At 39.7% G+C, this 27,500-nt stretch overlaps 2 protein-coding genes across 2 annotated transcripts in view; both read right to left on the bottom strand.

Annotated features, from left to right (window-relative positions):
• LOC137993660 (A disintegrin and metalloproteinase with thrombospondin motifs 6-like) overlaps positions 1 to 23,553 on the bottom strand; it is a 45,966-nt gene extending 22,413 nt beyond the window's left edge. Inside the window, exons 1-21 of the mRNA XM_068839626.1 lie at positions 23,417 to 23,553; positions 22,879 to 22,993; positions 22,081 to 22,159; positions 21,200 to 21,528; positions 20,357 to 20,546; positions 18,152 to 18,330; positions 14,946 to 15,032; positions 12,883 to 13,007; positions 12,570 to 12,613; positions 11,271 to 11,376; positions 11,029 to 11,157; positions 10,324 to 10,483; positions 9,273 to 9,374; positions 8,641 to 8,792; positions 4,019 to 4,082; positions 3,418 to 3,526; positions 2,818 to 2,942; positions 2,119 to 2,443; positions 1,844 to 1,973; positions 831 to 1,035; positions 54 to 216 (exon numbers count right to left, since the gene is read on the bottom strand). Coding sequence (XP_068695727.1) covers positions 54 to 216; positions 831 to 1,035; positions 1,844 to 1,973; positions 2,119 to 2,443; positions 2,818 to 2,942; positions 3,418 to 3,526; positions 4,019 to 4,082; positions 8,641 to 8,792; positions 9,273 to 9,374; positions 10,324 to 10,483; positions 11,029 to 11,157; positions 11,271 to 11,376; positions 12,570 to 12,613; positions 12,883 to 13,007; positions 14,946 to 15,032; positions 18,152 to 18,330; positions 20,357 to 20,546; positions 21,200 to 21,528; positions 22,081 to 22,159; positions 22,879 to 22,968 — 2,893 coding nt within the window. The 5' untranslated portion in view covers positions 22,969 to 22,993; positions 23,417 to 23,553. The remainder of the gene's footprint in view (positions 1 to 53; positions 217 to 830; positions 1,036 to 1,843; positions 1,974 to 2,118; positions 2,444 to 2,817; positions 2,943 to 3,417; positions 3,527 to 4,018; positions 4,083 to 8,640; positions 8,793 to 9,272; positions 9,375 to 10,323; positions 10,484 to 11,028; positions 11,158 to 11,270; positions 11,377 to 12,569; positions 12,614 to 12,882; positions 13,008 to 14,945; positions 15,033 to 18,151; positions 18,331 to 20,356; positions 20,547 to 21,199; positions 21,529 to 22,080; positions 22,160 to 22,878; positions 22,994 to 23,416) is intronic.
• Positions 23,554 to 24,763: 1,210 nt separating this feature from the next.
• LOC137993659 (venom factor-like) overlaps positions 24,764 to 27,500 on the bottom strand; it is a 57,152-nt gene continuing 54,415 nt past the window's right edge. The window contains 3 exon segments of the mRNA XM_068839625.1: positions 24,764 to 25,282; positions 26,334 to 26,414; positions 26,980 to 27,069. Of these exon segments, the coding sequence (XP_068695726.1) occupies positions 24,957 to 25,282; positions 26,334 to 26,414; positions 26,980 to 27,069 (497 nt within the window). The 3' untranslated portion in view covers positions 24,764 to 24,956.

Raw genomic sequence — 27,500 nt, 5'->3', positions numbered from 1 at the left:
AATCTATCACGACACTTTCTATTGAATATTTAATTAATCACAAGGAAACTTACCGTCCCCAGGACAGGGATTGTGTACATTGCAATATTCTTGAATGGGAGGCTTCAGTGATGAATCACACTGACTGTCTTCCATGTCCATTAAGTTTCCACGATGATCAGCCTTCATGCATTTCACGGATCGCTTCTGAAGTCCACGACCACATTTTGTAGAACACTTTTATGTCATAGAAGGAATAAACCCAAAAGCAGAAAACCTTAGAATGATCCTTGACGGATAAATATATTATCATCATCATAGTCATGATGACAGACGTCGTGATGACAGGTTAGAAACACATCATCTTACGGGCCGATTGCATAGCGAATTTCAGCCTAGGCTAAACATAAATCCGGCTTTCTTACGACTGCATTATTTAATACTTACAAATATTGTCAGCCAAAAACGCTTAAAAATGCCATGCAATCGATCGTGCTCGCTTTTCAAGTGGGGCTGAGAGATGAACTTAAGCATGCACATCGATTATTTTTAAGAATCCTGGCAACTTTCTAGCCAAATTTTACATTTGCTCCTGGACTTAAATGAATCAAGGCGTCGTGAGTAAATTCCAGTCTGGGTTAAGCCCGACCTCTGCTAATCTGAGAATATTTTAGTTGTGTGTAGAACACATTCGAGATCGTTCCCGACAAGACAAATAAAAACTACTATCAATTTGTTAAGTTTCCAGAGCCTTTCGTTTTCTCGTGCGAAGGCTCCGCCAGCTAAGACAAAACGATGGGATGTGGGAACGAGAATGTTGTAAAACATTGATCACAACACGGGATAATCACCTGTCCAAATGGTTGAGCCACCCACTCAGCAGGACAAGGAACGTTATTGCACGACTCAATTACGGATGGCATAGGATCCGTGCAAAGCCTGCGGTCAACGTCATACTCAATGCCATCAGCAGCAACTTGCATGCACTTGATTTCCCGAGTTCTGTTTCCACCATTGCAAGTGTGAGAGCAGTCTTCCCACCCCTCAGGCTTCCATCTAAAGTCGAAGAACAAGAACAAGAAAAAGAACAAGTAGAAGAAGAAGAAGAAGAGGTCAATGGTTCAATGGCATACATTAAGTTGAAGACAGTTCATGCCTTAGGATTTGTCGGTTGGGGAATTACCCGACAAGCTTCTTCCCCCTTGTAATGTCAACGAATCCCGGACGACGGTAAGAATTTTGTCTATGGATTGAATGACTGTTTTTACGGTCTTTTTTCCAAACAAAGGTAAGTATTAACAGTTCAAATCCTGGGTAAGCAATCTCACCCCTCTTTATTTCATGGAAGACTGATCACGTGGCACTTAATAATTTGTATTTCCTGGGGAGGCATTAGGGCATTGCGGGCTAGCTCATTCTTGAGGCTGACCATGCGGTGCTGATTTCAGTCTCGCTGAGCCTGGGCAATAACAAATTTTCCCCGAAGCCCTAATATCTGTTGACAACTACCTTTATCCTCCCGGCTAACATTTACCATAACCAAGAGCATTCAAATTTTCTAATCGAGCTATTTTTTATGTGCGACATCGTATCGTCGCGTAAATGTAACCTAACGTGCATCAATTACTTAACTACTTTACCAAGAGAATAAAACGTAACAAAAATTGGAAATTAAAACGTTTACAGTAAATCGTTTTAGTTTAAGGAGAGTTTTGAAATTCTTTGATTTGGTTCACTTCGTAATTTCTAAAGAAGGGTCCTGTTCCACATGAACAGCTAGGTCCACTGATCCAGTCTAGTTCAGGCGTCCGCAGATCTCGCCTAAAACTTACCAGATTGCCTCACTATTATTGTATGCACTTACATAGGAGGACACGGCTGATAGTTACAGTGCACCGTCGCCCGAGGAGGTTTCTGACCAGCGTCGCATTTCTCTTCATTGACTGGAGAACCATCGTCTGATCTGCGACACTCCGCAAACGAGACCTCTGAACCTGTTAAATGGTGAGCTTGTTATCTAAGTAAGCAGGCACTTGAGCGAACACAAAGGCAAATAAGCTTAATAGCCTTATCGTAATGCACATCGAAGAGGAAAGGTAACAAAACGAAGACAACTTAGGGAAAGAAAGAAATAGTTACCTCCCCCACAGGATACGCTGCAACCAGATTTTACAACAGCCCAATAAAAGTCATCCTTCTCTGCGTCTTTGGTGGCACTTTCAGGAGATGCAACTTGACCACGCCTATCTACGTCATATCCCATGCGTTTCAGCCAATCCAGAGCGCTGGTTAAGAGGTTGACAGTTCCAGATCCTGGAGTCACCGCCTTCTTGGTGCTTGTGGTGTTTAGCTTTGTCACATCCTCCGTCTTAGTGCCTGGTGAGCATGTGCTTCCATCTCCATTGCACACACCACATCTGTCAACAACTGCATTTGATCCAATGACCCCATCACAGCCAACTTTCTGTAGATCATATTTTAGACAGTCATGCGCAATAAATCATACTACAGTTACTTGGGTAAAGTGACGAACATGAGTTTACAAGAATGGATTCCAGAATGCGTTTTTTGGCCTCGAAAAGCATCCTTGTAAGTTCGGCATGAAACTGCCATGAAGGGGCCGGGTTGGAAAGAAAACATCAAAGGGAAAGTCCATTATCGTTTAGCAATAGGCACGTCACAATTAAGTAAACTATAAATCCATTACTCTGAGACGGTCTCCATTAAGTTTGATTTTACCCAGTTAAGTACGCGTTAACGTTATAAACCAAAAACCAAGCTGTAATCAGAAGTTACATGAAAGGAAAAGACTTTGAAGTTACACCCACACCTTCTTACCGTACATTGTCCTTCAATGCACTTGTCAACCGAATTTTTCTCACAATCCGTTCCGTCGACAACATTTCCAAAGGCGAATCCTAATCCCGTTCCTTTTATGAAACATCCAAGAACACATTTGTTTTCTGTAAAAATCAAACAGATCCATGAATCAATTGATCTGACGATCAATAACCCGATCGATCGATAGATCAATCAATCAGTCAATCAATCAATCAATCAATCAATCTGTCAGTTAGTCAGTCAGTCAATCAATCAGTCAGTCAATCAGTCAGCCTGTCAATCAATTAATCGGCGCGCCTGAATAGCTGAAGAACTCATGCAACAGAATATCACAAACTGAGAGCAGGTAATACGTATCTCATTTCCCTTTTGACAATGAACGAATATCAAAATGAAATTTCTGGATTATGACCTCTTGACATAGATACTGTCGTGTAGAGCAATGGTCCACTCTTCAATTTATCCGGCAACAACGAGACATATACATATAATATATCTATTTGCAAAACAATCGTTCTAGTTGTTTTCCGCTCACTGGAAACATGAAAAACTTGTTTTGGTAGCCTAATTTAAATGAAACGAATCCTTGCAGCTTACTTAGGGTTGATGGTTTCCACTCCCACTCGTAATATTGATCATTGAAGAGCTGTGAATTCTTCATTTGGCACTGTGAATTTCTGAATTCCGTCAAGTCTTTGGAACAAGCCTGGTGAGATATCAATCATGGATTAAATGTTCATTACTGATTAGCAATGAGAAAGGTAGCAAAATTTAAGTTTAAAGTTTTACTAGATATCACATTTTACTATTGCAATTTAATAAATGCTGCACTAGCGCTGTGTTTACATCTTTAGACTTCGACAAAAAGATTTAATTTGCCAAGCAATAACAATAACAATCCACCATGCCAAACTCTCACCAGTCTCCCACTTTTTTGGAGAGGGCATATTAGCATTTCCTTGGAAAATACCGGCACCAAGAGTCCTTATACCAGCATTTTTTTCTGGATTTGCACTCGTTTGTCGTTTTGAAACATCCCACAATTCCACACTTGTGTAAATCTCTCAAGTTTTTGAAGGGGGCAAATTGACCAAGTATGTAGGGCTCACCATAACAGTGCAAAAACAAATTGGAACAATCCCCAACTGTCTCGACCAAGCAAGCTCAGTCAGTAACATATATTTAGTGTTTGGCATACCTCTGTGTTGCACAACTTGTAGTCCCTTTGCTCGCCTTCGCATCTTTTGCCGCCATTCTTAGGGCTAAAAGGAGAATTTATAGCATTATATCTAAAGGATACCCTGACATCTGCGTCAACAAATAACATATCATTGTTTATTCGATATTCTACCGAACATTTCTATGGAATCAAGGATAATAATTTATATTTTTTTAAATGGCAATTATTTAACTCATTTGGCCATTTAATCACAGTTCCGATTTTTCCCGGATTTTACCGAATGATTAATCGGCATGCTGGATGTTATTGTGACATTTCCCTTGTGAGGCAGTGTGGCCCAGTGGTTAGGGCGCTTGCCTTGAGATCCGGAGATCCCGGGTTCAAGACCCGTTCTGGCCACTCGTTGAATTTGTTCCTGGTAGTCCCTGGTTCAACTTCCCAGCTGCACTTGTAAATAGCCAACTGGTTTGCCTCCGGCCAGTTGGGATTCTTAACAGTTGTTGTGTTCTGTCGTTTCGTTGATTGTGTTTCATTGGCCCTGAAAAGCCCCTATGGGGAGCGATCAATTAAGTATGTATATTAAAAGATTGGCTTTCCAAAACAAGCGGTTGGCAGTTACACACATGGTTTTTCGGGCCCGAAACGTTTTCGGGACTTTCGATAAACGGACCCCAGAAACAAAAAGACCTGATTTGAGAGAGTGGCGGAAATCGTCAAGCCTTCAGAAGGACTCGACCAAAGCTAAAACTCCCTTTAAATAGTTCGCGTGAGTTTGTCCTCTGCTTGATCTCCCAGATTACATACTGCTCGACGAGAAATAACAAAACGTTGTAAATACTCAGGAGCCGATTTCATGGATAGCTGTAAACATTATTAGTGACTTTTTTTATAAAATGCTAAAAAAGGGGCTTAAAACTGATCTAAAATTAAAAAGGTTTCCCAAATTTTCGAAGCGTATCTGTGGTTCTTCTTCGGGGGACAATGATTCATTTATAAAATTATGAACACTGATCGCCAAAAGAGCAACATTATTACTGACCTTTGCTGTTACTTGTCTATTTCTCATCAAACCATTTTCAATTAACGCAAGACTGATTGGTAAACACTCTACTCAGTAAGAACTTTTGAAGCGTTTGTTGCTCTCTGTTTGGCCACAAAATAATTAACAAACTACCTACGATACGGGTAGGCGTGGGGTTGCAGATAGTTGTGTGCGCATGCCTACTTTCTATCTACAATTGTAGTTTCTAAACAAAGAAATTGTATTTAAGAAAATAACCTTTAAAAGCTACATCAGGATGAACATTTTATTGCGCTGATATTTTTTTCAAAGATTTTTATCCTAGTATTCTGCTCGAAAACTTGAATCAAGTAAAGAATTCTTAAGGTAAAGGGGTTAACAAGACTCCATCAAATCGAGGCGCCTCAACGTAACCTGGATAAGAGGCTAATTACATTCAAGTAGTGACGTCAACATTACGAAACAAAGCGCATTGATGACGTTCAACTATTCTTGTTTAAGTTACGATCAGCTTACATTGATTGAAAGTGTTGATTTTCTTCACGAAGTGTTTACAAAAGCAACAATGGGAAAATTTAAGGCTATTTTTGTAGCTTGTGTTGGCCTAGGTATGGCCGCAGGTGCTGGATATTATCTTTACAGGAAATTTGTCAGTAAAGATGGCGAAAAGGAAAACGCCTGTTTAATGCAGGTAAAGATGAATCACAAGCTCATAAAAATTACCAGAGGAATGAAATATAACAATCTTCTTGCCTTTTTCGAGTTGTTTCGCCCAAAATTCATCTGAAACTTTATTTTTGCAGAATGTTAATGAGGTGGAACAAAATAAAAACGATGCAGAGAATGATAAAGTTGTGCCGGATTCAACCAAAGACGCAAAAGGCGATGAAAATAAAGCAACCGTCGCAAAGGTTGACACGATGAAAGTTGTTCCTTTGAAAGAGAACAACCAAGTCCCTGCAGACACTCCTGCAGAAGGAAAGGTAGTGGACAACTCTACTGCGCCGGCTCAGAAACAAGAGCTGCAGACAAAGCCAACAGCGAACAAGAAAAAATCCAATTTCGGAGGCCTTCGAAAAGGATTCCTCCTCTGAACAGGCCGGACTTCACATACATGCATCGTTAAATGTAGTTAGAAAATGTTTAGTATTTTAAAATGTACAAAGCTAGGAAAGATATTTAGGCAATTATTGATGAGCAATAAAATTTTAAAAGTAAACAGCTGAACCGTCCTTTTCCTCAGTTTCCTGAAGACTCATGAGCACGTATTATTCTCCGCGCGGTTTTTTTTTTTTTTTGTGATTTCGCGCGTCTTTTTTGCTGGGCATCCCACATTCCGTTTTCTTAAATGAGCTTCCCTTGAGTTCGAGAGGTAAATCACCCGCGTAAACGTTTTGAATCTACAATGAAACAAGGCGCTTCACTCCAAATCAATCCTTTTCGTGGCAATCCGTGAAGATTTAATTAACAATTATTCCATGAGCTCGCGTTGGATATGCATGAGATGGTAAATATAGCCAACGAAGCGCCGAGTTGGCTATAACTAGTCTCATATCCAACAAGCGCGAATGGAATAATTGTTTTATTAAATTCCTTAAACTCCAAAAATTTGGAAGTACGAAATACGAGCGAAAAAAGGGAGAAAATCCGAGCGAAATCTTGACGAAGATGCGATGTTGTGTAATACCTTGTGGTCAGGCAGACGCAGGCTCATCGCAAAAATATTTCCTACCTTTTCGCGTACTTCTACGTTGGAATTGATCCAAACTTTCCACAATTTTTTTTTTTTTTTTGCTTTATTCAGAGTTAAATTTTGCTTTTCGGTGAAAATAATTTTAGCTTTGCAACGCTTAGCGCAATCATTTGCCATATTAGATCAAACTGAGGTATATGATCTAGTATATGAGCTGATAACCGAGATTGAGTAAACCAATCAGAGAATGAGAAATGCATTATCCGAGGTTGATAATTTAATAATCAAAGGTATCGTCTTAATTACCGCTGACGGTCCTAAACAAGGATGTTTGTTGTTGTAAGCTTTTCCCGTTTGTGTGGCGAATGGTACGTACATGAAACAAACAGAACAGAACAACAACTGTAAGAATCCCAGCTGGGCCGAGGAAAATCAGTTGGCTATTTACAGGGGCAGATATAGAAGCTCAGCAAGGGTCTTCCAGGATCAAATTCAACAAGCGTCAAAAGGGACCAATGGCAACCTAGCAATCACGCGTTCCCTAGGTATTACCGATTAATTGAACCAATCATATTGATTTGCGTGTTTGTAAAAATATCAACCAATCCGAGCTTGAGGGTCAGAACGAGTCTTGAACAAGGGAACTCCGGATCACAAGGCAAGCGCCCTAACCACTGGGCCACACTGCCTCCGGAAAATTAAGAAAATGAACGACGATATTTATGGCGACGAAATGTCAATTCAAATCATAACTTTGCCCTGTCCTTAGTATTTGGCGACACTTTGCGACAAGCAGCTGTCTGCCGTTTGCCCTTTGTCTTTTCACGAAAACGCAAACAATTTATTCGAGAGATTTCAGTAGCATCACGTTTACGAGGAACGACGAGCGTCAAGCGACGGGCTCATGTTTGTCATAAAAGCACAGAAATCGCGTTATTCGAACTTGTCTCTCGCTTTTGAAAAGCTTTTTGACATCTGAAGACAACACGCAAGAAATGAGGTGGAATAAAAAAAATGTCTCTGATTTTTGGCAAAAAGCAAATACCAGCTTGATAGACAAGTAGTATTACTCCCCCCTCTTTAAATAGAGTTATTGTTTTGTATTACGGCAAATGGCAAATGTTAGGCCGAAATTAGGTTTGCCAAGAAACAAAGAAAATTGTTTTGGCACATTTCTTGCCTTTTAACCATTAAGTTACCTCTAAGAAGAAAAATGAATATTAAGAATAATAAGAAATTCCTTCTTTTTCAACAAGCAACAGCTTGTCATTGTCATAAACATGCATGCGGGGCTAAATCTTTCAATTGAGCACCGCCTTCACTGTAAACGCAAACAACAAGCTGAAGTTTTTGTTTTGCCGAAATTCGAAGAAAGTTGTCTTATTTTAGCTCGCTCTTGCTGTTTAACTCTAGATATCGAGCAAATATATCTTCAAAGATTAAGTCATAATAAAATGATACAATTTTCATGACACAAGCAGGCATTCGCTTTTATGAAGAGCAGGCAAAACAAAAGAGTAACTTAATTATAGATAGTTATATACGATTTTAGATTGTAACGCGCTTTAGAATAGTTTAATAATTAAGGCGCTATAGAAGTTTAATAAATTATTATTAAATTATTAAAACGTACATTGTCGTTTACTGCAAGAACGATGCTAAATCTCTCCGTTAGAGAGACTTTTGCTTCCGCGCTTATGTCACTGAAACGCCAAACAGCAGGCTTCTGCTTGTCATATAAACAAGAACATTCTTCTATTCTATCCTGTCTCTCTTTTTCGGTGGCTCGAACTCTAAAGATAACAGGTCAACAACGAACTAAGATAAAAAGATCACCATTTTCTTGATTTTTGGCGAAATGCTTCCCTGCTAGCACAGGTCTCTTTTCATCTTGCAGTAAATTCAAGAAGAAAACAGAGTACGTACCGTGGTGTGTTGCATCTTCGTTCTCTGTACTGAACCCCTCCCCCACAGGTCCGGCTGCAATCAGAATACTTGGTGGACCAAGCAGACCAAGCTCCATCAACAGCGTCAGGTCCTTCAGTACCAAGCTGGATACACTGTCCTTGTCTGCACCACTATAAAAGAACGGTGTCCACGATCATCATCATCATCATATCTTGATTTTAGAGTAGCTTGATGTAGCTAGTACCTCCAAACATTTACCCTTCCGACGATGATACATCACAGAGGACAGACCACAACACCGGAAACTCCATACCCTACTCTCTGCGGATAGTGTGTAGGTACTTACATCTCACAGGGTTATTAACATTGAAAGGTTTTCCGAGAAGACTACAGAATCTTACCATTTGCAGATGTAATTGCGAAGGTAGCACTTTCTACTCAGTTGTTTAGTGTTGGTCCGCCAAAAGTCGAACTCACGGCCTCCCGCATAGCAGCCTGGTGCTCAACCCCCTGAACCACCAGGTATCATGACAGAGACCAACATAGGATTTTGAATCACAAGCTCCTCATTCTTCAATCCAAATGATTATCTATTACCTAGACTCCCACGGTCAGACTCCAACGAAAGAAGATTCAAGAAGAATACATACCTTGTTATTTCCGCAAGGCGTGCCATCAGCGGCAGGCACTTCGGAAGTCTTGCAATTTCCGCTTCCGCCTGGTACCTCACACCAGAGTTTCACGCAAACCTGCTGTAAATGGCGACCAATATTTTCAATGACTTTATAGTCTCTTGTGCTCCGCTAATTATAACATGGTAGGGTAAGGTAAAGTCTCTTTACGAGCCTGAAGGCCCATTAAGGCCGGCGCTTCACTCCGGTTTCCGTAGCATGAAGCGACTAGGAGTATTTATGCTCCCCCCTGGATGGGATGCTAGTCCATCGCAGGGTTACCCCCAGCATTACGCCGGTGCCCATTTATACACCTGGGTGGAGAGAGGTACTGTGAGAGTAAACTGTCTTGCCCAAGAACGCAACACAATAGGGCCGTTTATACGAGAGAAAGTAAGCCGCGGCTAACTCTGGCCGCGGCTTACGTAAGCCGCGAAAGGAACTTCTTATACGAGTATAAACTCCCCGGCCAGGATAAGCCGCGGCTTGAGAAAGCCGTGAACGTAGATTTTGTACCATTTATACGGGGTGTTCGCGGTTTACGTAAGCCGCGGCCAGAGTTAGCCGCGGCTCATTTTCTCTCGTATAAACGGCCCTAATGTCCCCGGCCAGTCCCCGAACCCGGACCACTCGATCCGGAGTCGAGCGCACTAACCGCGCCTCCCATTTTAACATAGCGTCTTCAAACGTTTCATGATCACAAAGGCTTTTTAATGCCTTCGTTACGATTGCATCACAAGGAAGTACATTGCGACGTATCGATCCCTATGCTAAAGTTATAAGTCTTGATTCAACACAAAATATTTGCCGAAAATTCTTGCCTAAATTGTTGCGAAACGTTTCCAGTGTTTTTCTCAGATTAGACAATGATCGCTCAAAAAGCATCAATTATATGTAACTTAATCAATACCATGGGCGGCATGTAGTATGTTACCATGGGTAACACGATGGTTGACAAGGAAATAATCACTCATTTTGATCTCAGTTCTCCTCGGTTGCCAGTGATTGCATGATTTCAATTTTAACTTACTTCAAGAAACTTGTCCCCTCCACAGAATCTAGCACTCTGTCCGTAAGCAAGCTGGCATTGCTCGTCCGTGTCATACAATCGTCCGGGTGTGTCTAGCGTCCTGGTTTCAATCACATTCTTTTTGGTGGGATTATCATCCAAGCAGCGAGAATCGTCTGAGCTGAGGGGCAATTACATGACACAAAAGGATCACAATGATCAACTGAAAGGGGCCCAATAATGACAGCGTTGGGTTTGCATTCGTTACCCTGGTCCCAGATCTTGAGCCGCAAGAGAAAGAAAAAGCTCTGATTAAGTTGGACCTGAATTTCACTTTCATTCAGACGCAAGCTGTCAAACGCGTTAAATTGATAATTTCAAAAGGGACCAATGGCAACTTAGCAATCACGCGTGCCCTAGGTATTACCAATCAAACGAACCAATCATATTGATTTGCGTGTTTGTGAAAATATGAGCCAATCCGAGCCTGAGGGTCAGATCCTGACCCTGGCGTCTGCATGAAAGTAAGATTCAATTCCAAGGCAACCAGAGGTTTTTCTCTTTCTCGCCGCTCTGTTACTCGTCGTCGCCGCTCAAGAAAAACCTCTGCGACCAGGGTATGCATCAGGGTGCACCAGGTTCGAATCCCGCTCAGACCACCGACGAAACGTTTCTTCGGTGGCTTCGAAATCACATGGAAGTCACAAAATGATGTTTATAACTTACCTGAGAAATTGTTTTAGATAGTTTTTACTGCAAGGCGACCATTTAAAAGCTGATTTCTTTCCGGGCGGATAAGATGACATTATATTTATTCCATCGGGACATTCTGCTCTGTCGTGGTTCATTCCAAGACTTTAGAGGAAACGCAAAGATTACTTAAATATGGACAAAAAGAGTGCAAAATGATACAACACTATTCTAATTACTACAATGGAACAACTTTCTGCAACAATCACAGAACTTACCTGTGTCCGGTCTCGTGCGCAAGCGTCATTCCAAGCATCAAGCCATTATCTTCACCAATACTTGCAGAGTTAGGAAAGATGCACATTCCACGAGTTCTGGTAAGACCTGTTTGATCAGTTAAAAGAAGTAAATGCCATACCGTTCTACGTAAAGTAACTGGAGGGAGTCTTGGCTTCAGCATTCCACCTCAGTGGCTTTCGGATTTCTCAAGTTGATGCATTCTTATCTTTGGCAGAATTTTGGATTCCTTGAGCTAAAATTACTATGATAAAAAAAAAAATCACTTCCTTTTCTTCTTCAGATTTTAAAAGTGTGTTTGCTTAACACCTGCCTGGCAAAATTTTTAGCTTTAACTTTTATCCAAAGGCTGCTTACTTTGAGTGTAACTTTTGGATTTCACGTTCTGCCATTACTCACGTTCAAAACTGACCAACTGGACCTCAGAGGGTCAGATTTTAGGCAAAAGTGACGTCATTCACTCCATAACTTAAAAATTTCAGGCCCGATTCACACGGTACCGGACGAATTTTCTACTGGTTGAGAAATTTGACCGACTATTTTGTTCGCACGGAACCGTGCAATCTTTCCGCTCTGTTTACACGGAACGGACGAACCGGGTTAAAGTTTAACCTTTGTCAGTGATTTTACAATTTGTTCAAGCGCAGAGCGCTACTTTACAAAATCCAAAATGGCGTCAAGAAAGAGGAAGCCTAACTATAGTAGCTGAGCTGCCACGTATCCATGCAACCACGCCTTTGCCGTGAACAAATCTAGACGGTCAAGGTGTTCACAGCGCGCTGGTGAAGTTTTCGGTGAAGTTTTCGACCGTACCGTTTGGGCATTCAAATTTTTGAACGGCTAGGCGTCTAAATTTTCGTAAGTTTAGCTTGGTTCTGTGTGAACGGAACATCTAAATGAACAAATTTTCAACCGGTGGAAAATTTGTCCGGTACCGTGTGAATCGGGCTTCAGCGTGTAAACGCAGTTTATTGTGTATGCAAAACACGAGTTTGCAAATCTGAAAGCAACGTTGTGATGTATTTAAATTTTCAAATTTATTGATTATGATTTGGTCATAAAATGGCTTTTTTAAAACTAAGTGTTCTCAACCAAGGAAGAACTTCCGACTTATACAACTTAATGTAATGTTTAAAAAACGAGCAGCAGTGTTTAATCGGGGTTTAAAAATACGAGGCGTAGCCGAGTGTTTTTAGACCCGATAAAACACGTGACTTTTTATCGGTGTTTTGATAGGCTGTTGGGCTCATGAATTATTAATGAGTTTTTTTTAATATTACCTAAAGTCTCACATGGCTGATTCTTGTCCTTGCAAATGTTGTACCTACAAAATAAGCAAATTAATTATTAATGCCACACACAGAAAAGACCGTTTTTGATGCAGTAAATAAAGTAGGGGACAAAAAGGAAGTAATGGCAAAAAAATGGTGAAAATAAAAAGAAGGCCGGAGCTTTAAAGCTTTAAATAAAACTACTCTGGTATATAATAAGTTGAATATATTAAGACAAAATAAGTTATGTTTATTGTCCGTGAAATATCACATCTGAACAAAAAATATAGCAAGTAGATATTTAACGCTATTCTTAGTGTACCTTGTAAATAATGCAGCATAGTCATAATGGTTTTCATCATTGTCCAATGGGTTATTGTTTCGCTCAGCCCATCTGCCAAAACTCTCAAGTGTATTGCTAGCGTGGTGGTTAATCACCAGTCCAGACTGAAAGAATAAGAATAAGAATAAGAATAAAAAAAAAATAATAATAATAATAACAGTAATAATAATAATGATAATATTAATAATAGCAACTTTATTCATCTAATTCAATGAAAATAAATTCATTGAATTAAATGAATAAAGTTGCTATTATTATTATTATATTATTATTATCATTATTATTATTATTATTATTATTATTATTATTATTATTAAGATGTGATCTTGGGTAACAGGTTATTTGCAGAGTGAGGTAACTCAACCTCATTCCCAGAGGATGCCTCATAAAGAAAAGATGACTGACCCTGGGAACGAGGTTGGAGGAAGAAAAGAATGGCTTGAGTGGCTCCTATTTTCGGTCAAACAGATGTTAAAAATTGCCTCTTTCTCCCCAGGGTAGTAGAAAAATCTTAAAGGAGAACTGAAGGCTGGAAGATAATTGTTTTTGCGTGCCTTATTATTGTCGAAATATAACGTCCTTTACCTAAAAAAAACAGGAAAAACCCTTTTTCATTTGAAAGACCTTGAATTTGCCCGAAATCCTTGGTGATGCTCATAGCTCTTAACTAACAGATCTCGCGAGATATAACCTTCATATCTATTAAACTTAGATGTGCCCGCAGATCAAGCTATTTGTTGTTTACCACCGCATTCTAGCTTTTCGACCGTGTGTTTGCAAAGAGAAGTCCTCGTGGGTCTGAGTCAAGCACGTGGATTGTGAGCGCTGCGAGAAATGAACGACATGTATGTAAACACATAACTCTGTTCGTAGTTTTGCGAATTTTCAAACTTAAATTAAACATCTTTGTGATCGTTGCCGAGTTTACAAAACCCAGCTTGAAGGGCGAATGCCATTCACGAAATGACGTGTCCCAGTTGCTTGCAAAAACAACTTTTCGGTTCATTTCTCCGGCGCCTGGTTTGCCACTGAAATCTCCCGCCTCATTGGGTATAAATGGAATCGATGGAGTCAACATTTCATTAATTGCATGCAACTGTCTCATCGACTTGGCCAAGACACCGTCAAAACAGGAGGGTTCGACTGATCCGAACATATGTGACAGTGCTGGGTATTTGGCAAGTTTTTCCTTCTAAATTTGGAAGGAAGGACTTCATTTTAAACAGGGAAACGATGAAAACTTATAACTGTTTTGGTGTCTGAGAGTTCTATTAGAACAGCCCACAATAACGCACTGAACCATTTTTCAAGTTCATTACCGCGTTTAATAAGCAAGTGTGCGAAATGACGTCACGCTTAACGCCCAAGCCTTCTATAGTAAAGCCAAAATGGTGGACGTCCATTGAGTGATCAATACGGATCTTTCTGGCCTCATAAAGACGTCAAAATGTAAGGAACCCTTCCAATACTCGAATATTTCCTTTAACTAAGTCAGGTACTACAAATTTGACGTAGGAAAATATATCCCATTTTTATCTGCAGTTCTCCTTTAATAAGAAATCAGTTTGAAAAAAAAATAACATTCTGTTTTCGGTAATAAAGTGAAAATAAGTTGAAAACGTCGCCTTTTACAAAAAAATAAGCAATTTTATCACTGCTGTGGATTTTAAGCTAAGGTGAATTTTAATGGTGAAAATTCTGCTCATATTAGTAAAACAACGTTACTCAAATGGCCTATGAGAGAGTAAGGAGTCGGATATATCTTCGCATTACAAGAGAGTGAGCTTTGCCATATGCCGTAAATCATGGTAAAAGCATTAACTTCTTCAGGAAAGGTACAAAAAATGAATTGGTAAGGAGTAGCCCTTTAGAGATTTAAACAATTTAAATGAACGTAATAGCGTTAAGAACTGAATCCCATTCTACCGTGAAGATGTCCCACTAATATTAAGAGCGGATTTTGAACCCGGGGCAATCGCATGCAAATCAAGCGTCCTAAGCATCAAGCCTCGTCAACTTGTAAGGGTAAAATATAGCTTTACCTGTGGCGTTGTTAGAATCTGCATCCTGCTGACAACAAAGTTCATCGGATTTTCTCCCACGCTGCCGTCTCGAAGAAGATTGGAGGCCTAAGACAATAAATACACGATTTCGCTTTAGTTAAGGCTTATATATATATATATGTGTTTAAAAAGACCATTTTTGTGACATATTAAGAGTGCCTTTCCTCTCACTTTTCGTAAGCTGAGAGGTAGGGTGTTAACGTATTAGCAAAGTCTGGTGTAGCGGTGAAAACACGTGGCCTTCTCATTGGGCTCCGTGAGGTTTTTCCCTGGGTACTGCGGCTTTTCCCTTTCCTCTAAAAGCGCAACGTTTGATTTGCCTCATACCGCCAACTTAATAGTGCATCAATCGAAACTTTACTAACGTTAATTTTTAATATATAGATTTAGCCAAGCCTGGAAGCGGAGCTCGCATTTCCAGCCCCAGGAGGCAATATAGTGTATATGGAAATAATTACAATTCTGCATAAAGTACAAAATTAATCGTCATCAGTGTATACAGTTTTAAGAGATCAAACACCTCTGAGCTGACAGCAGTAAACAGACAAACCTTGCAAACAATAACCAGCAATTTTAATCAACAACTAAAACTGAAATTGCAGTAATCTCTTTCACAACATTTTCCAACTCTCCTCAGTTTAGAACAACAGCAAAGATCTTACTAATTAAAAAGTCAAGCTAAAGCGTAGTAATTTGCACCCTGCAGAGCAATTCTTAACTCAACGAGAAAGAAAGGACTCTGCAGAATCGTGTTAAGTCTTTATTGAGTATGCGCAAGCCGTTGCTTCAAACCCACGCACTCCTAGACGCCATACTGATTTTCGTACTGAAGGCTCGGTTTTGACCTTCGTCTTGTCAAAAATATGATGCGCGCGCTGCCTAAATTGGTTTGACCGGAGTGACTAGCCCAGAAACTTGGGATGCGGCACGATTTCTGCAGAGCCTATCTTTCTCGCTCTCTGTCGAGTTTTAGAGAGCCTCTGCTCACAGGGTGAGTATATTCTCTTACTTGACTGCAATTTCACAGTCAAACAAAGCAGCTCACGACTGGACATCCATTTCACACAAAAAGCCTATAAATCGAATTTAGTGTGGAAATTCGCCACAGTAATGATGAATTCAGTCCAAAATGAGCAACGGCCTACCGTAACCGGCCACAAAAAATAAACCCCATGACAAACAAGACAAACGATTGTTATAACTCAATCGCTATTGGAGATTTTGCCGAAAATCGCAGGTTCGAGCGTAATTATCAAACCGCTTTTCAAAGTCTTATCTGGTTAAAAAGAACCTAAACTGTCGCAAACATTGCTTATAAGTGCATTCGTTGCAGATAAATGTACGCTTACTGCAATCCAATATAAATTTAAACGGCGTGGAGAGTTCGGTTACAATATATCTGACAAAATAGACAAGAAAGAAAAGTCGTCAATGGACCCTCCACGGTTGTTGGCGCCATCTCGGTAGGGGGGCAAACACGGCTAAATTTGCAGCAAATGTATGGGATTTTGGCCGACTTTGAACCGCTGTAGCGCCGCTAAAAATGTAGAGATTTCCATAGTGATGGTGTCTTTTAAAAGATATTTATACTGAAATTATTTCAGACTACAACGACCATAAACGAATTTTTAAGATTCCATAAAAACTCTTCTAAAATCAACACGGCAAATTGCCGCGAAATTAGAAGGAACATGAGAAGATTTATTATTCGAATTTACGGACGTCATACCCTCCTTAATGACGAAGTGGTGTATGATTGTTGAAATATGCCAAAATCTTTGTCAACACGGAATTGCAAACGTTTTCAGACCTTCTTCGTCTTTTTTAGCGAGTTTTACAAAATGTTGTGAGCATTAAGTAGGAAAACATTACCCAAAAGCTAGCCGTTGTAAATGTGTTTTGTTTCTCGCCCTATTTCTCTCAGCTTTTAACAGTGTTCTGAGTTGAAATTTTCTCTTCTTCTCCTTCCTCGGCTTCTCTCGAGGCTTTCTTCGCTTAAATTTCTAAAATTTCGTTGCCTCATCTCTCGCGCTCTTTCCTGCTATGTATCCCGTTGCTCCTCCCTAATAGTATGAAATACTTATGAAAACAAGCTCCTAAAGTAAACAAGTTTTTGAACACGACGACAATTTCCACACCATTTCTTGCGCGATTTCTCTCCAAGAAAAACGCGGGTTCCAATTGCCCTCCAAGAAAATAAAACATACCCCTTCCACGAAGGGCTGACACCTGATTCCCTTCCCTCCCCCGCAAAGAGTGTACGGGCGTACGCTGACGTCATAACCAGAATTTCTCGAATAGATGGCTTACCAAATTTTCTTTGCTATAGACCATATTCATTATAAATGGCGTCAAGAAATTATTGTTTTGTCTTTGTGCTAATCATCCTAACTAGCCTCACTTTGGAACAAAAGTTCTTTTGAATTTTGCTCGTGTTTACGAGGCTAGTTAGTATAATTAGCATAAAGACAAAAGAATAATTACTTAGCCACCATTTATGAACACGGTCTATGGAGCTCCGATCTCGCGCACGTGCTTACCCGCGCGCGAGGAGCTCCGCTTTAATCAGTACTTTATTGGATCATGCCCATGCCTTCTTTGTTTAGGAAGGGCTTATACAAAGAAGAGACCGATTTTCCACTCACTCATTGAGGCCAATCACAGGTTCGTAAAATGTACACATATATCCAGAAATGCCCCTAATTAGATGCACCTGGATTTCAATAAGCGTCACGGTGTCCCCTTGTTTTTTTCTCCCCAACTTCAACATAGATCGTGTCTCGGCAAACACTCGGACAATTGACGTCACAACGTGAACTTCAAATTCTACTCCTGAAGTAACTATAAACATGCAGCTTCATTAGCCCTAAGCTAAAAATAACGCTAACACTGTTCGTGTTGGATGTCAAAATTGGGCGTGCATCTAATTAGGTGAATGTCTGGACATAAATGGCTTGTTTCAAAATAACGAAAACTTTCTTTGCTTAACTTGTCTCCCCCTTTTTAGAAGTTGCTCGCTCGATATCTGTAGATAACAGACAAGAAATGCGATAAAACCAGTTCTTTTTTATTTTTGGCAAAACGCAAATTGTATCCTGACGTTTGCCGTTTGCCGTTTGCCGTAAACGATATGCTAAATTTCTCTACTGTCTTTGACGTAATTATAGCTTGTATCATATACGTACTATGTTACACGCTGACAGTGCGTATTGTTTGACAGCATCCTCTCCATGAAAATTTGCCATTTTCGGATCTACAACTACCAAGGTCTCGATATACTTTTCTTCCCCAGGCCCAGCTGGTCCTTGTCGTTTCGGCAAGTCCGTGTCATTTAATGAACGTGAAATGCGAATCCTGGGATCGTCTACAGAAACAAATAACGAAGAAAGAAGCTGGATGTTTCAGAACATGTTAACTCATGTTATTATTCTATCAGGTTTTCCAACTTTTCGTGGTTGCGTAAGTCATGCAAGCGGCCTCGTATTTTACAATACCCACGTAATGGCCAAAAAGAAAGGTTTGCTCATTTGGTCAGCAACCCGGCTTCAAAAGATTGCAACTTATCCCCCTTAAAGAGAAGTAAAGAAACAAGAAGGGTATGATCGAACTTAGACTTGAAACCGAGAGATTACCTTGATCATTCTATTTACAGTGTCGGAAACGGAAAACAAATCATTTTCACACAGCGCTATAAGATATCAGCTACCGGTTGGTTCAGTTGTTTGTGTATCATACCTTTAGTTTCTAGGACGAGGACGAGGACGAGAACGAGTACGAGTACGAATTTGACTTCCCGTTTTTAGCAAATATATACTTAGAAAATTTATAACCCGGACGCTTAATCTTACTCTTTGTTAGCAGTATAGGTTGCTCAGTTATTCTTCTTGTTGGTAACCGAGCCTTCTTGCTGATCGAAAAATGCAAAAACTAATACCATGTTGTTGACTTGTTTTGACAAGACGACATTCTTGAAAAACCTCGTACTAAAATGACGACAGTATCACGTTCTTCCCGCCAAAATGACATTGGTTTCCACGCGCTCAGTGTTGTTCTATTAAAAAATCTCGTACTCGTAGTCGTTCTCGTCCTGGAATCAAGAGCTTCTATTAACTCTCGGGAGGTCGCGAGCTCGAATCCCAACTGGACTAACACTCCTAGACTTAATTAAGCAATAGATTAAATTTCCCTGGGTTTTATAACGCGATAAAACCACGCGGGATGTTAGGAAAACTCCAGAAAAGCCTTTAAATCACGAGCCGAAGGTTCATTTTTATCAAAGGGATTCTTTAAACAGAGGAAGGGCAACTGTCGAATGGTCAATCGTAAATATTTACTGGTGAAAAGTAGTTATAGACAATGCGAATGGAACAAGAAGTAAACGAGTGGCCACAAGTGATGGCCGTTGGAGACATCGTTTTGGAGTTTATAACTGGATTTGGTTGACCCTGAAATTGGCTGCTTGCTGAGTGCTGGACTCCCTCATCATCTCGTAGGGCCATTGATAATACATCGCTGCACCTTCTGAGCTGCTGCACTGATGGCTGGTGATGGTAGCTTCGCAGCCTTCGCCATAATTTCTCGATCTGTCAATCCAGCGTCAGACCAGAGAGTTATGACTGTTGCTCGTATCGAGTGGCTTGTGTATGTGCGATATGCGTTGGCTTTTTCGCTAATTTCTTTCATCATTACATCTAACGCGTAAATACAGAAACAGCTCATTTTTTGGCCTGAATGTTTTTTTTTCTTTTTGCCTGCGTGGTCTAGTTCTTGTTTTCTTCCACCTCGGCAAATCTCCTAATTTTGTTCGTTTTTACATTTCTTTTACCGCTGTTTTTTCTACTTTCCTCTGTGTTTTCCGTGACATTTATATTCTCTGGCAGTAGCTCTTTAAAGGCCAACATTACACCAAAGTTCGCTAAAAGTCCGCCATTATGGAAATGAAACTTAATGTTGGGTCACTGATCCACCTGGGAATTTATAGCTTGATAAAACATAGGCTTGAAAAGTGGATTGACCAATCAGATGATGCATACTATGTGCAGTTATGTTATAAAAAATAGAGGATAAAGTGTCACCTCTGTCATAAGTTCACCTTGGGATAAGGACAACAAACCGTAGGTCCCTTCTCGCAACTCTTGTTCTGAACTATGTTGGACGTTAAAGAACCCGCACACTATAAGTCGAGGCATATTGTAATTGTTTTGCCATCCCCACCGCCGAGCACCAACATGGCCGCCTTTTCTTTGTTTAGGGGCACCAACATGGCGGTCGTGACGTCATGTGAAAACCGAGAATTACCTATGCCTTTACGATTACCCACATATACGGATATACAGCAAAATCCCAAGGATCTTGAACAGTGCAACTAGAATAATTAAGCCCCCTTTTACCTTCAGTCCCACAAGTATGGATTTCTCTTCTTTCTCTAGCAACATGAATTTCCCGTTTATTATCCAAAGTGATAGATCTTCTGTAAATTATATGCGGTTTACTTCTTCCCTTTGTAGTTACTTTGTCATGTAAGTGAACTGGAAGTGGCTCCATAAAATACGCCTCATCCTCTGTATGGACGAGGCCACTCTGGAGAAAGAAGGGTAATCAATAAACGTCACTAAACAATTAAGTTTACTTTCTTTGCTTTTTAAAGGAAGAAGGGGGGGGGGGGGGGGAAGGTTTGTCATTTAAATCTGTTAGAAACTGTCACCGTGAAGGCGGAACTCAAATTAAAAGGGAAGAACTGATAACCCTACTTTCAGTGACCATTTTCTAAGACTTGTTTTTTGGCTAAATGTCCTGTATGATTTTGATTCTTCCAAAGAATAAAAGTTAGTTTATGCATATGTGATGTAAACTGAATCATCTGCAGATTTTTTCCCACTTATTGTCACTTATGAGGCGCTCAAAAATCGCCTTGTTAGCGCAGTCCTTGAACGCTGAATATTGAAGGCGGGGAGATCGATCAACACACGGGTCATTCCTGGTTTCATTAAACGAAAAACTGAAACTCTAAAACAGCCCCATCGTGTCTTCTAAGCAAAATTGCGTATGAAGTTTTATTGGCTACTAGTAAGAAAAGTTAGATGACAATGCCGTCTATGCCACTAAAACTTCTAGATTCTTCACTCAGACATGTAATAGCCTCTACTCGCTGCGTTTAGTCTCTTTTTTGGCGTCATTCCATCTCACCGGCATTATTCTTTTATCGATTAATTTAAATGTTACATGTAACTTACCAGTCCTTGGCAATTGCTTATTGCAACCTTTGATATTGACCTATCCTTCAAATTCCCAACGTAATGACAATTTTCCATTGCATGTCTTTTCATAACGTTTCCATTCTTTCCTAAAACCTCAACTTTGAAATTTGGCGCCAGAAGTCTCTTGTTTCGCTTTAAATGAAGGTGAAAGTCATTCCCAAAAGCGGAAACTTTGTAGTGTACTTCGTCTTCGTATGTAGTGTCGGCAGCTCGACGCATACGTATTCGTGGAAATGTCAGTTCATGAGACACAAAGGCACCCTCGTCGTCGACTTGAATGGGATGTACAATATGATATTCGGGCACTGCAATAAATTTGGTAAGGTTAGCATAGGCAATCACATTATTTCGACTGCAATTTGTAGTCTGAACAATTTAAAAGTGCTTATATTTATTCCAGATTACACGAGAAATCATGTGGTAATTTATTAATTATATACATCATAAAAAGTAAGACATTAAATCAAAACAAGTGAAATTTTGACAACGCGCGCTTTAATTTTCTATGGAGTTCATTCAACTGATTTGCTCAGTTATTCAGTTTTAGAGACTTCTGACACCGACGTCTGCTGCAGAACTCTGCATGGCTAACCGAAATTCATAATTTGTCTAGCCTTCGTGTAGCCGTACCCTTCACTCTAAAGAAAAACGGGGGGAGGGAACGACGCTCCTCCCTCTTGTTTTCTTTCGGGGGGAAGGTACGGTTACGCGTACTAGGCTATGATTTGTCTTCTGACATTTCCTCATTCACAATCTGGATGACGTTTGTCAATTGCATATCGACCCTTGCTCATTGTTGTACACTGGATCACAATGTAAAGAAGTGAGTGCTGCAAAACCATGTGACATTTGCTTACCGTCATTGTGAGATTCTACTCCAAACAATCTCGAGAGATCTCTCGTCGTCATATGTCTATGAACATTGTATCCGTGACGCTGCAAGAGGTGTGCAAAGCGAAAGTCATTAAATGTCGATTGGGGAAACTGTGCTGCTATATCAAATCAAGTCAAATTACTTATACGTTAAATAAAATGTTTGTCTTTCAAGAGAAGGGATCCGGATCGGAGCACTGAACCAGAGAAAAACTTCGTGAAGCGTAATAGATAACCATTATAACTTACTTATGCCACATACAAGGCCGGGTTTTGTCCCGGAATGGAGCTCGAGTCTATGGATGAAGACAAGTACCCTTACACCTGTGCCAACCCTACCCACGATGTTGTGTGCACCAGTTATCCCATGTGGAAATCGGCAAAGTATACTTATTCCTATTGAGACCGCCTTATCAGAAACACATGCAAGCTGTTCGTTCAGTCCAAAGAAACGAGATTTTTGAATGCTGATCGAGTCAAGCAGAATGTTTAAGCCAATAATTAGCGCATTATATTGGCAGAGTACTGACATAAGGTGTATGTTGAATGAGCCATTTTAAGTACAACTGCATTCAGACAAAATACCTTTTGGACCATGTCGTAAGTGTGGCATTTAATTAATTTGATGCGGGGTTTTTGCCCCACAGGTGTCTGTGACTCCATTCATGGTACTCTTACGCGCAATTTACTCTGTGATTTTTTCGTACAAATATTATTCCCGTATCATTCAAAACCCTTCATTAACCAGCATTTTTAGAAATTAAGTAAGCTCTAATTCTCACCTTCAACGTTTCCCTTTCACCGAAACACAGAGAACAAAAACACAAAATGAACTCGATAACTCTAAGACATAGTTCTCTTCTTCCATCCATGGTCTCAATTTACAATCAACTTGCTCTGTTTGACCATAAAAATTGTGAGAAAAAAAGAAAAATCATGATAAATCACATTTGGTTCAAGCTGGGAATTTTTTAGGAAAACATTACTTGCATCAAATTCATCTAATTTGGAATTAATATGGCTTTTCATCTACTGGTTTTTACCGCATCAAATTATCTTGATCATGAGCCATTCCCACAGTCAGGCTTCCTTGTGTAAAAATCGCTCAATCTGCTCGCTGAGACTGCCTCCAAAAGTTGCTTGCTTTGTCGGTTTTACTTAGAGTAGCTTGACAAATGGTGTCGATGGGCAGGAATGGTAAACACGTTCGAAAAAGAGTCTAAACATTCCTTCCACCCGATAATTTTAGGCTTGTTGACGAATTTCTCCGCGTGATTGACTTTTGACTAAGAATCCACTCGACCACTAAAGCGTTCCTACCTTTGCAGCAATCTTTCTCCCTCTTTTCGTTTTGGTCTTTGTTCTCAATGTTTCCAATAAAAAAAACTTACAATATGTATAACAAGTGCGATAACATTTTTAAAGTTCTCGCCATTTTCAGTATTTTGATCGCAGAATTTACCAACTGGTGTTCTTTAGTGTTGTGATAAACTGATCAGAGAGTGGGCTTCTGATTGGTTGATTTCTATGGCCTTGCTTGTGGCAACACAGTTAAAAATCAAAAAGGTGATAAAAAATTAACGATGCCTGTGAAGATTTCCAAGGGGCCAAGGCGCCGTTAGGTGCTGGCAAAATCCATAATTAGCCTTATTGGATAATTTACCAGTGTGTTGTCATTTCTTCTGACCTGCCATGTGTTCCGAAAATTGAAAGCGTGCGCCAAAACAAAAAAACAAAAAAAAAAAGATTCCGAAATTCTAATTTAATATGCTTATTTCATAACATTTGTATGTTTGGTAGGAAGTTTCCAGTCACGTGACCAAAGATTGTTTGAAAATACAAGTAACGATTTTTGTTACAAGACAAGAAGTGTTTCATTTATTTTGCCGCTGTAATGTCCAATCGACCCGACCCTGCCAATACCAATTATTTTTCGATACTGCACTTGATTAATACCGGACATATCAACCCTATCAGCTAAAAGTAAATACTTTCACGAAAAAATAATCTTACGAAACAATTCTTACCTCAAATTTATTTCTTTAATTCTCGAAGCTTCCGACATTTCGAACTGAAATACTGACACAGGAAAAGGGTTGGGTTGCATTGAGGGATGGGAAGAGAAGTGACTCGATCACTCGAATGAGCAGGAGGTTCATGGTTTTTTGGCGGAATTTTTATTTCTGCTTCGATCGAAGTAAAACAAGAAGCAAAATGCACTCTTTGATCCGTGCGGAAAAATTACGGAGCGTAGTCAAGAGTCAATAACGGATGATCTTTTTTTGCAAACGATATTGACATTAAGGACCATTAAGGAGGCTCGAATGGGTTTTCAGCTGAGCGCGCGCGCGTAAAATAAGCCACAGCCGCACTACTTTGGTTGCTAGCGTCAGCTCATTAAATAAAATAGGTGACCGGAGATGAAAAAAATTTACCTCTGATTTCCCACACTTTTCTTCTAATTCTTATATAGCTGGAATATAAACATACATCTCCTATTCATGAAAACGATTTAATGGTTACTTAAATACGCCGGGACTGCTTAGCTCCCTCTTGGGTTTTGGTCAAACCTGAGCAAAAATAGTCTGCAAAAGTTCACCACGCCCTTCAATTGCTATTTAGCATTCGACTTTTCTGTCGCTAATCTATTAAATACAACACAAAATGTCAGGTATTTAAAGAGCTTTAATGAATATAAAGTTTTCTACAAAAAAAATCAACTGAGCAAAAACTGAAAAGCTTACGTTTTTAACATCGAGTAGAGGTTGTCATCTAGTTTACAGGAAAAATAACGCTAATAAATGTTCCATTTATTTTGTTTCAAATGCTATTTCGTACCAATCAATTATATCTACCATATCTAAATGGTGCATCTAGGATCCATTCCGACGCGAGCTCGAATATAATCCAAATTAGAACTTTTTCGCTTCCTGACCCACGGAATTACGAACGACGTTTTGTCAAAAACAAAAAAGGATCCTTCTTCGCGTCCCATAATGAGGTACTCTTTTCTTTCTTTCGGTTCTGGACATACGCATCCAGATCGCTTTTTGAATTGCATCAAGTCCCCTTTTCTCAAGTTTGTTTTTCGTTTCTTGATGATCTCATTGAGCTTTACATCATAGGTGATCCATGATTGCTTCCTGAAATCCCGTTCATCGATCATAACCACTTCTCCAATAACAGCTGCAAAAAGATATATTAATGACAAAAATCGAACTGTCTTCGTTATTAAGTGACTCATGTTTAGCAAAGGGGGTCATTTTAGATAAGCTTCTATTCCCCTCCTTAATTTTTTTTTTGGTGGGGGAGGGGGGCATTCCATCTTTGTGGCCCGGGTTTTGATATCCGCACTCAACTTCATATGTCACAGTGTACGGAAATCCATGGTTTCAGCTACAACGCTCCGAGAGGTTTTCTCGTCACAACAAAAATCAAAAATTCACTTGAGCGTCTTTCAGTTAACTTCATGAGATTTAAATTTGGTTAGATTTACTTTTTCCAAAGTTAGGTTGATAATTTAATAAAGTGATTTTTATTTATTTTGTTGTTATTATTATTATTATTATTATTATTATTATTATTATTATCATCATTATTATTATTATTATTATTGTTATTATCATCATTATTGTTATTATTATCATTATCATTATCATTATCGTCATCGCTATCGTTATCGTTATTGTTTTCGTCATCCCTATCGTTATCGCTATCGTTATCGTTATTATTATTATTATTATTATTATTATTATTATCATTATTATTATTATTATTCGCTATTCATAGTATCGCCTAGCTGTAATTTAATGGCAGAGCACCAGGATAATATTCGTGAGACTATAGCAGGGTCGCGAACAACTTTTTGATACACCTGGAACCTAAAGGTGACGGCAAATCATGTGCTGTGCGAGGAAACAACGGCCTTACCTACGGTATACTGCCATGCACACTGTGGCAATTTCTAACAACACTACTTGAAAGGTAAAAAAAAGTATTTCTGGTGTATTCCCGGTCGTTAACGGACATTTAGTTCGGCTTTGACCAATCAAACAAATTTCTTCAATTAAAACACACGAACATGACCTGTGGATCTCACACAGCAACACATGTAGTACGTGTATAACCAACACCAACTGAGGGTTCGTTATTGCACTTAAAACGGGTTACTCTTTAAATCTCCAGTTCTGGAAATTCTGCAACGATTGTAGCTTTTAAATGCCAGCCATTCTCTTACCGAAGTCAACTGAATCATGGCATACTTTATCAACCAGCTCTTTTGGATCGAATGATCGGTCAATGCAGGAAGGGCAATCGTCTAAATGGGAGAAATGAAAAACAAACATTTGTTTCTGTATTAGGCAATAGCAAGGATGAAAAAAGCATATAAAGACAACCTGGCACTTAATATGTAATGTTTACAATATGAGCGGCAGTGGTACATCACATTAATTTTACAAACTCGAGGAGAAGCCGATGACAAAACTATTTATTCGACGCAAATATTGTGCTCTTATTCACCCATAATATTTTGTTTTTTTGGTCGGAGGCATCTTTCAAGTAAGCCAAATATTTAAATCATCTGTCGAGTCATTTTGTACCTAGGAGACCCCTGGTAAAAGCCGAGGAATCGAGAAACAACAGCAACAACAACAACAATAAATCAAGATATCTTCGTATTGTTTCATGACATGACAAGAGAAGATTCTGATATTTAAATTACATTACAAAAACAAATAAACAAAAGAAGGCAATATTCCCATTTCTCAAGCGAAGCGTTATGCATAAGTTAACATTATTTCTTTGTCAATATTCGTACGCCCTCATCTTGATAAAAGGATCTGAGTACCGTGATTAAAAATTCTATCCTACTTGACATGTACCTTGTGCACATCGGCAATAACCTTCTTCACAGATTCCTGCCAGCAGAGCACTTTTTGAATCTGGCGAATAGAATTGGGTGCAGGAGTCGTCTGTAACGAGATACGAAAAGGAAAAAATAAATGAAGAGACTTATTAATCTATGTTGACTCTGGGATACTCGAAAAAAATCCGAGTGCACCTTTGTAGGAGTCGAAGCTACGACCTTCCGATTTGTAGCTCTTCCACTGAGCTATAGTGGATGATCGGAATACTCAGAGTGCTCCTTTGCAGGAGTCGAACCTACGACCTTCCGATGTGTACTTCGGATGCTCTTCTACTGAACTATAGGGGCTGATCGGAAAACTCCGACTGCTCCTTTGCAGGAGACGAACCTACGACCTTCCGATTTCCACTTCGGCTATCTTCCACTGACCTATAGGGACTGATCGGAAAAATCCGAGTGCTCCTTTGCAGGAGTCGAACCTGCGACCTTCCGATTTCTAATTCGGATGCTCTTCCACTGAGCTATAGTGGATTCGGG

Source organism: Montipora foliosa, chromosome 2 (genome assembly GCF_036669935.1).
Source record: "Montipora foliosa isolate CH-2021 chromosome 2, ASM3666993v2, whole genome shotgun sequence".
In the NCBI taxonomy this organism is placed as follows: Eukaryota; Metazoa; Cnidaria; class Anthozoa; order Scleractinia; family Acroporidae; genus Montipora; species Montipora foliosa.
This window is presented reverse-complemented; position numbering and strand designations above follow the sequence as displayed.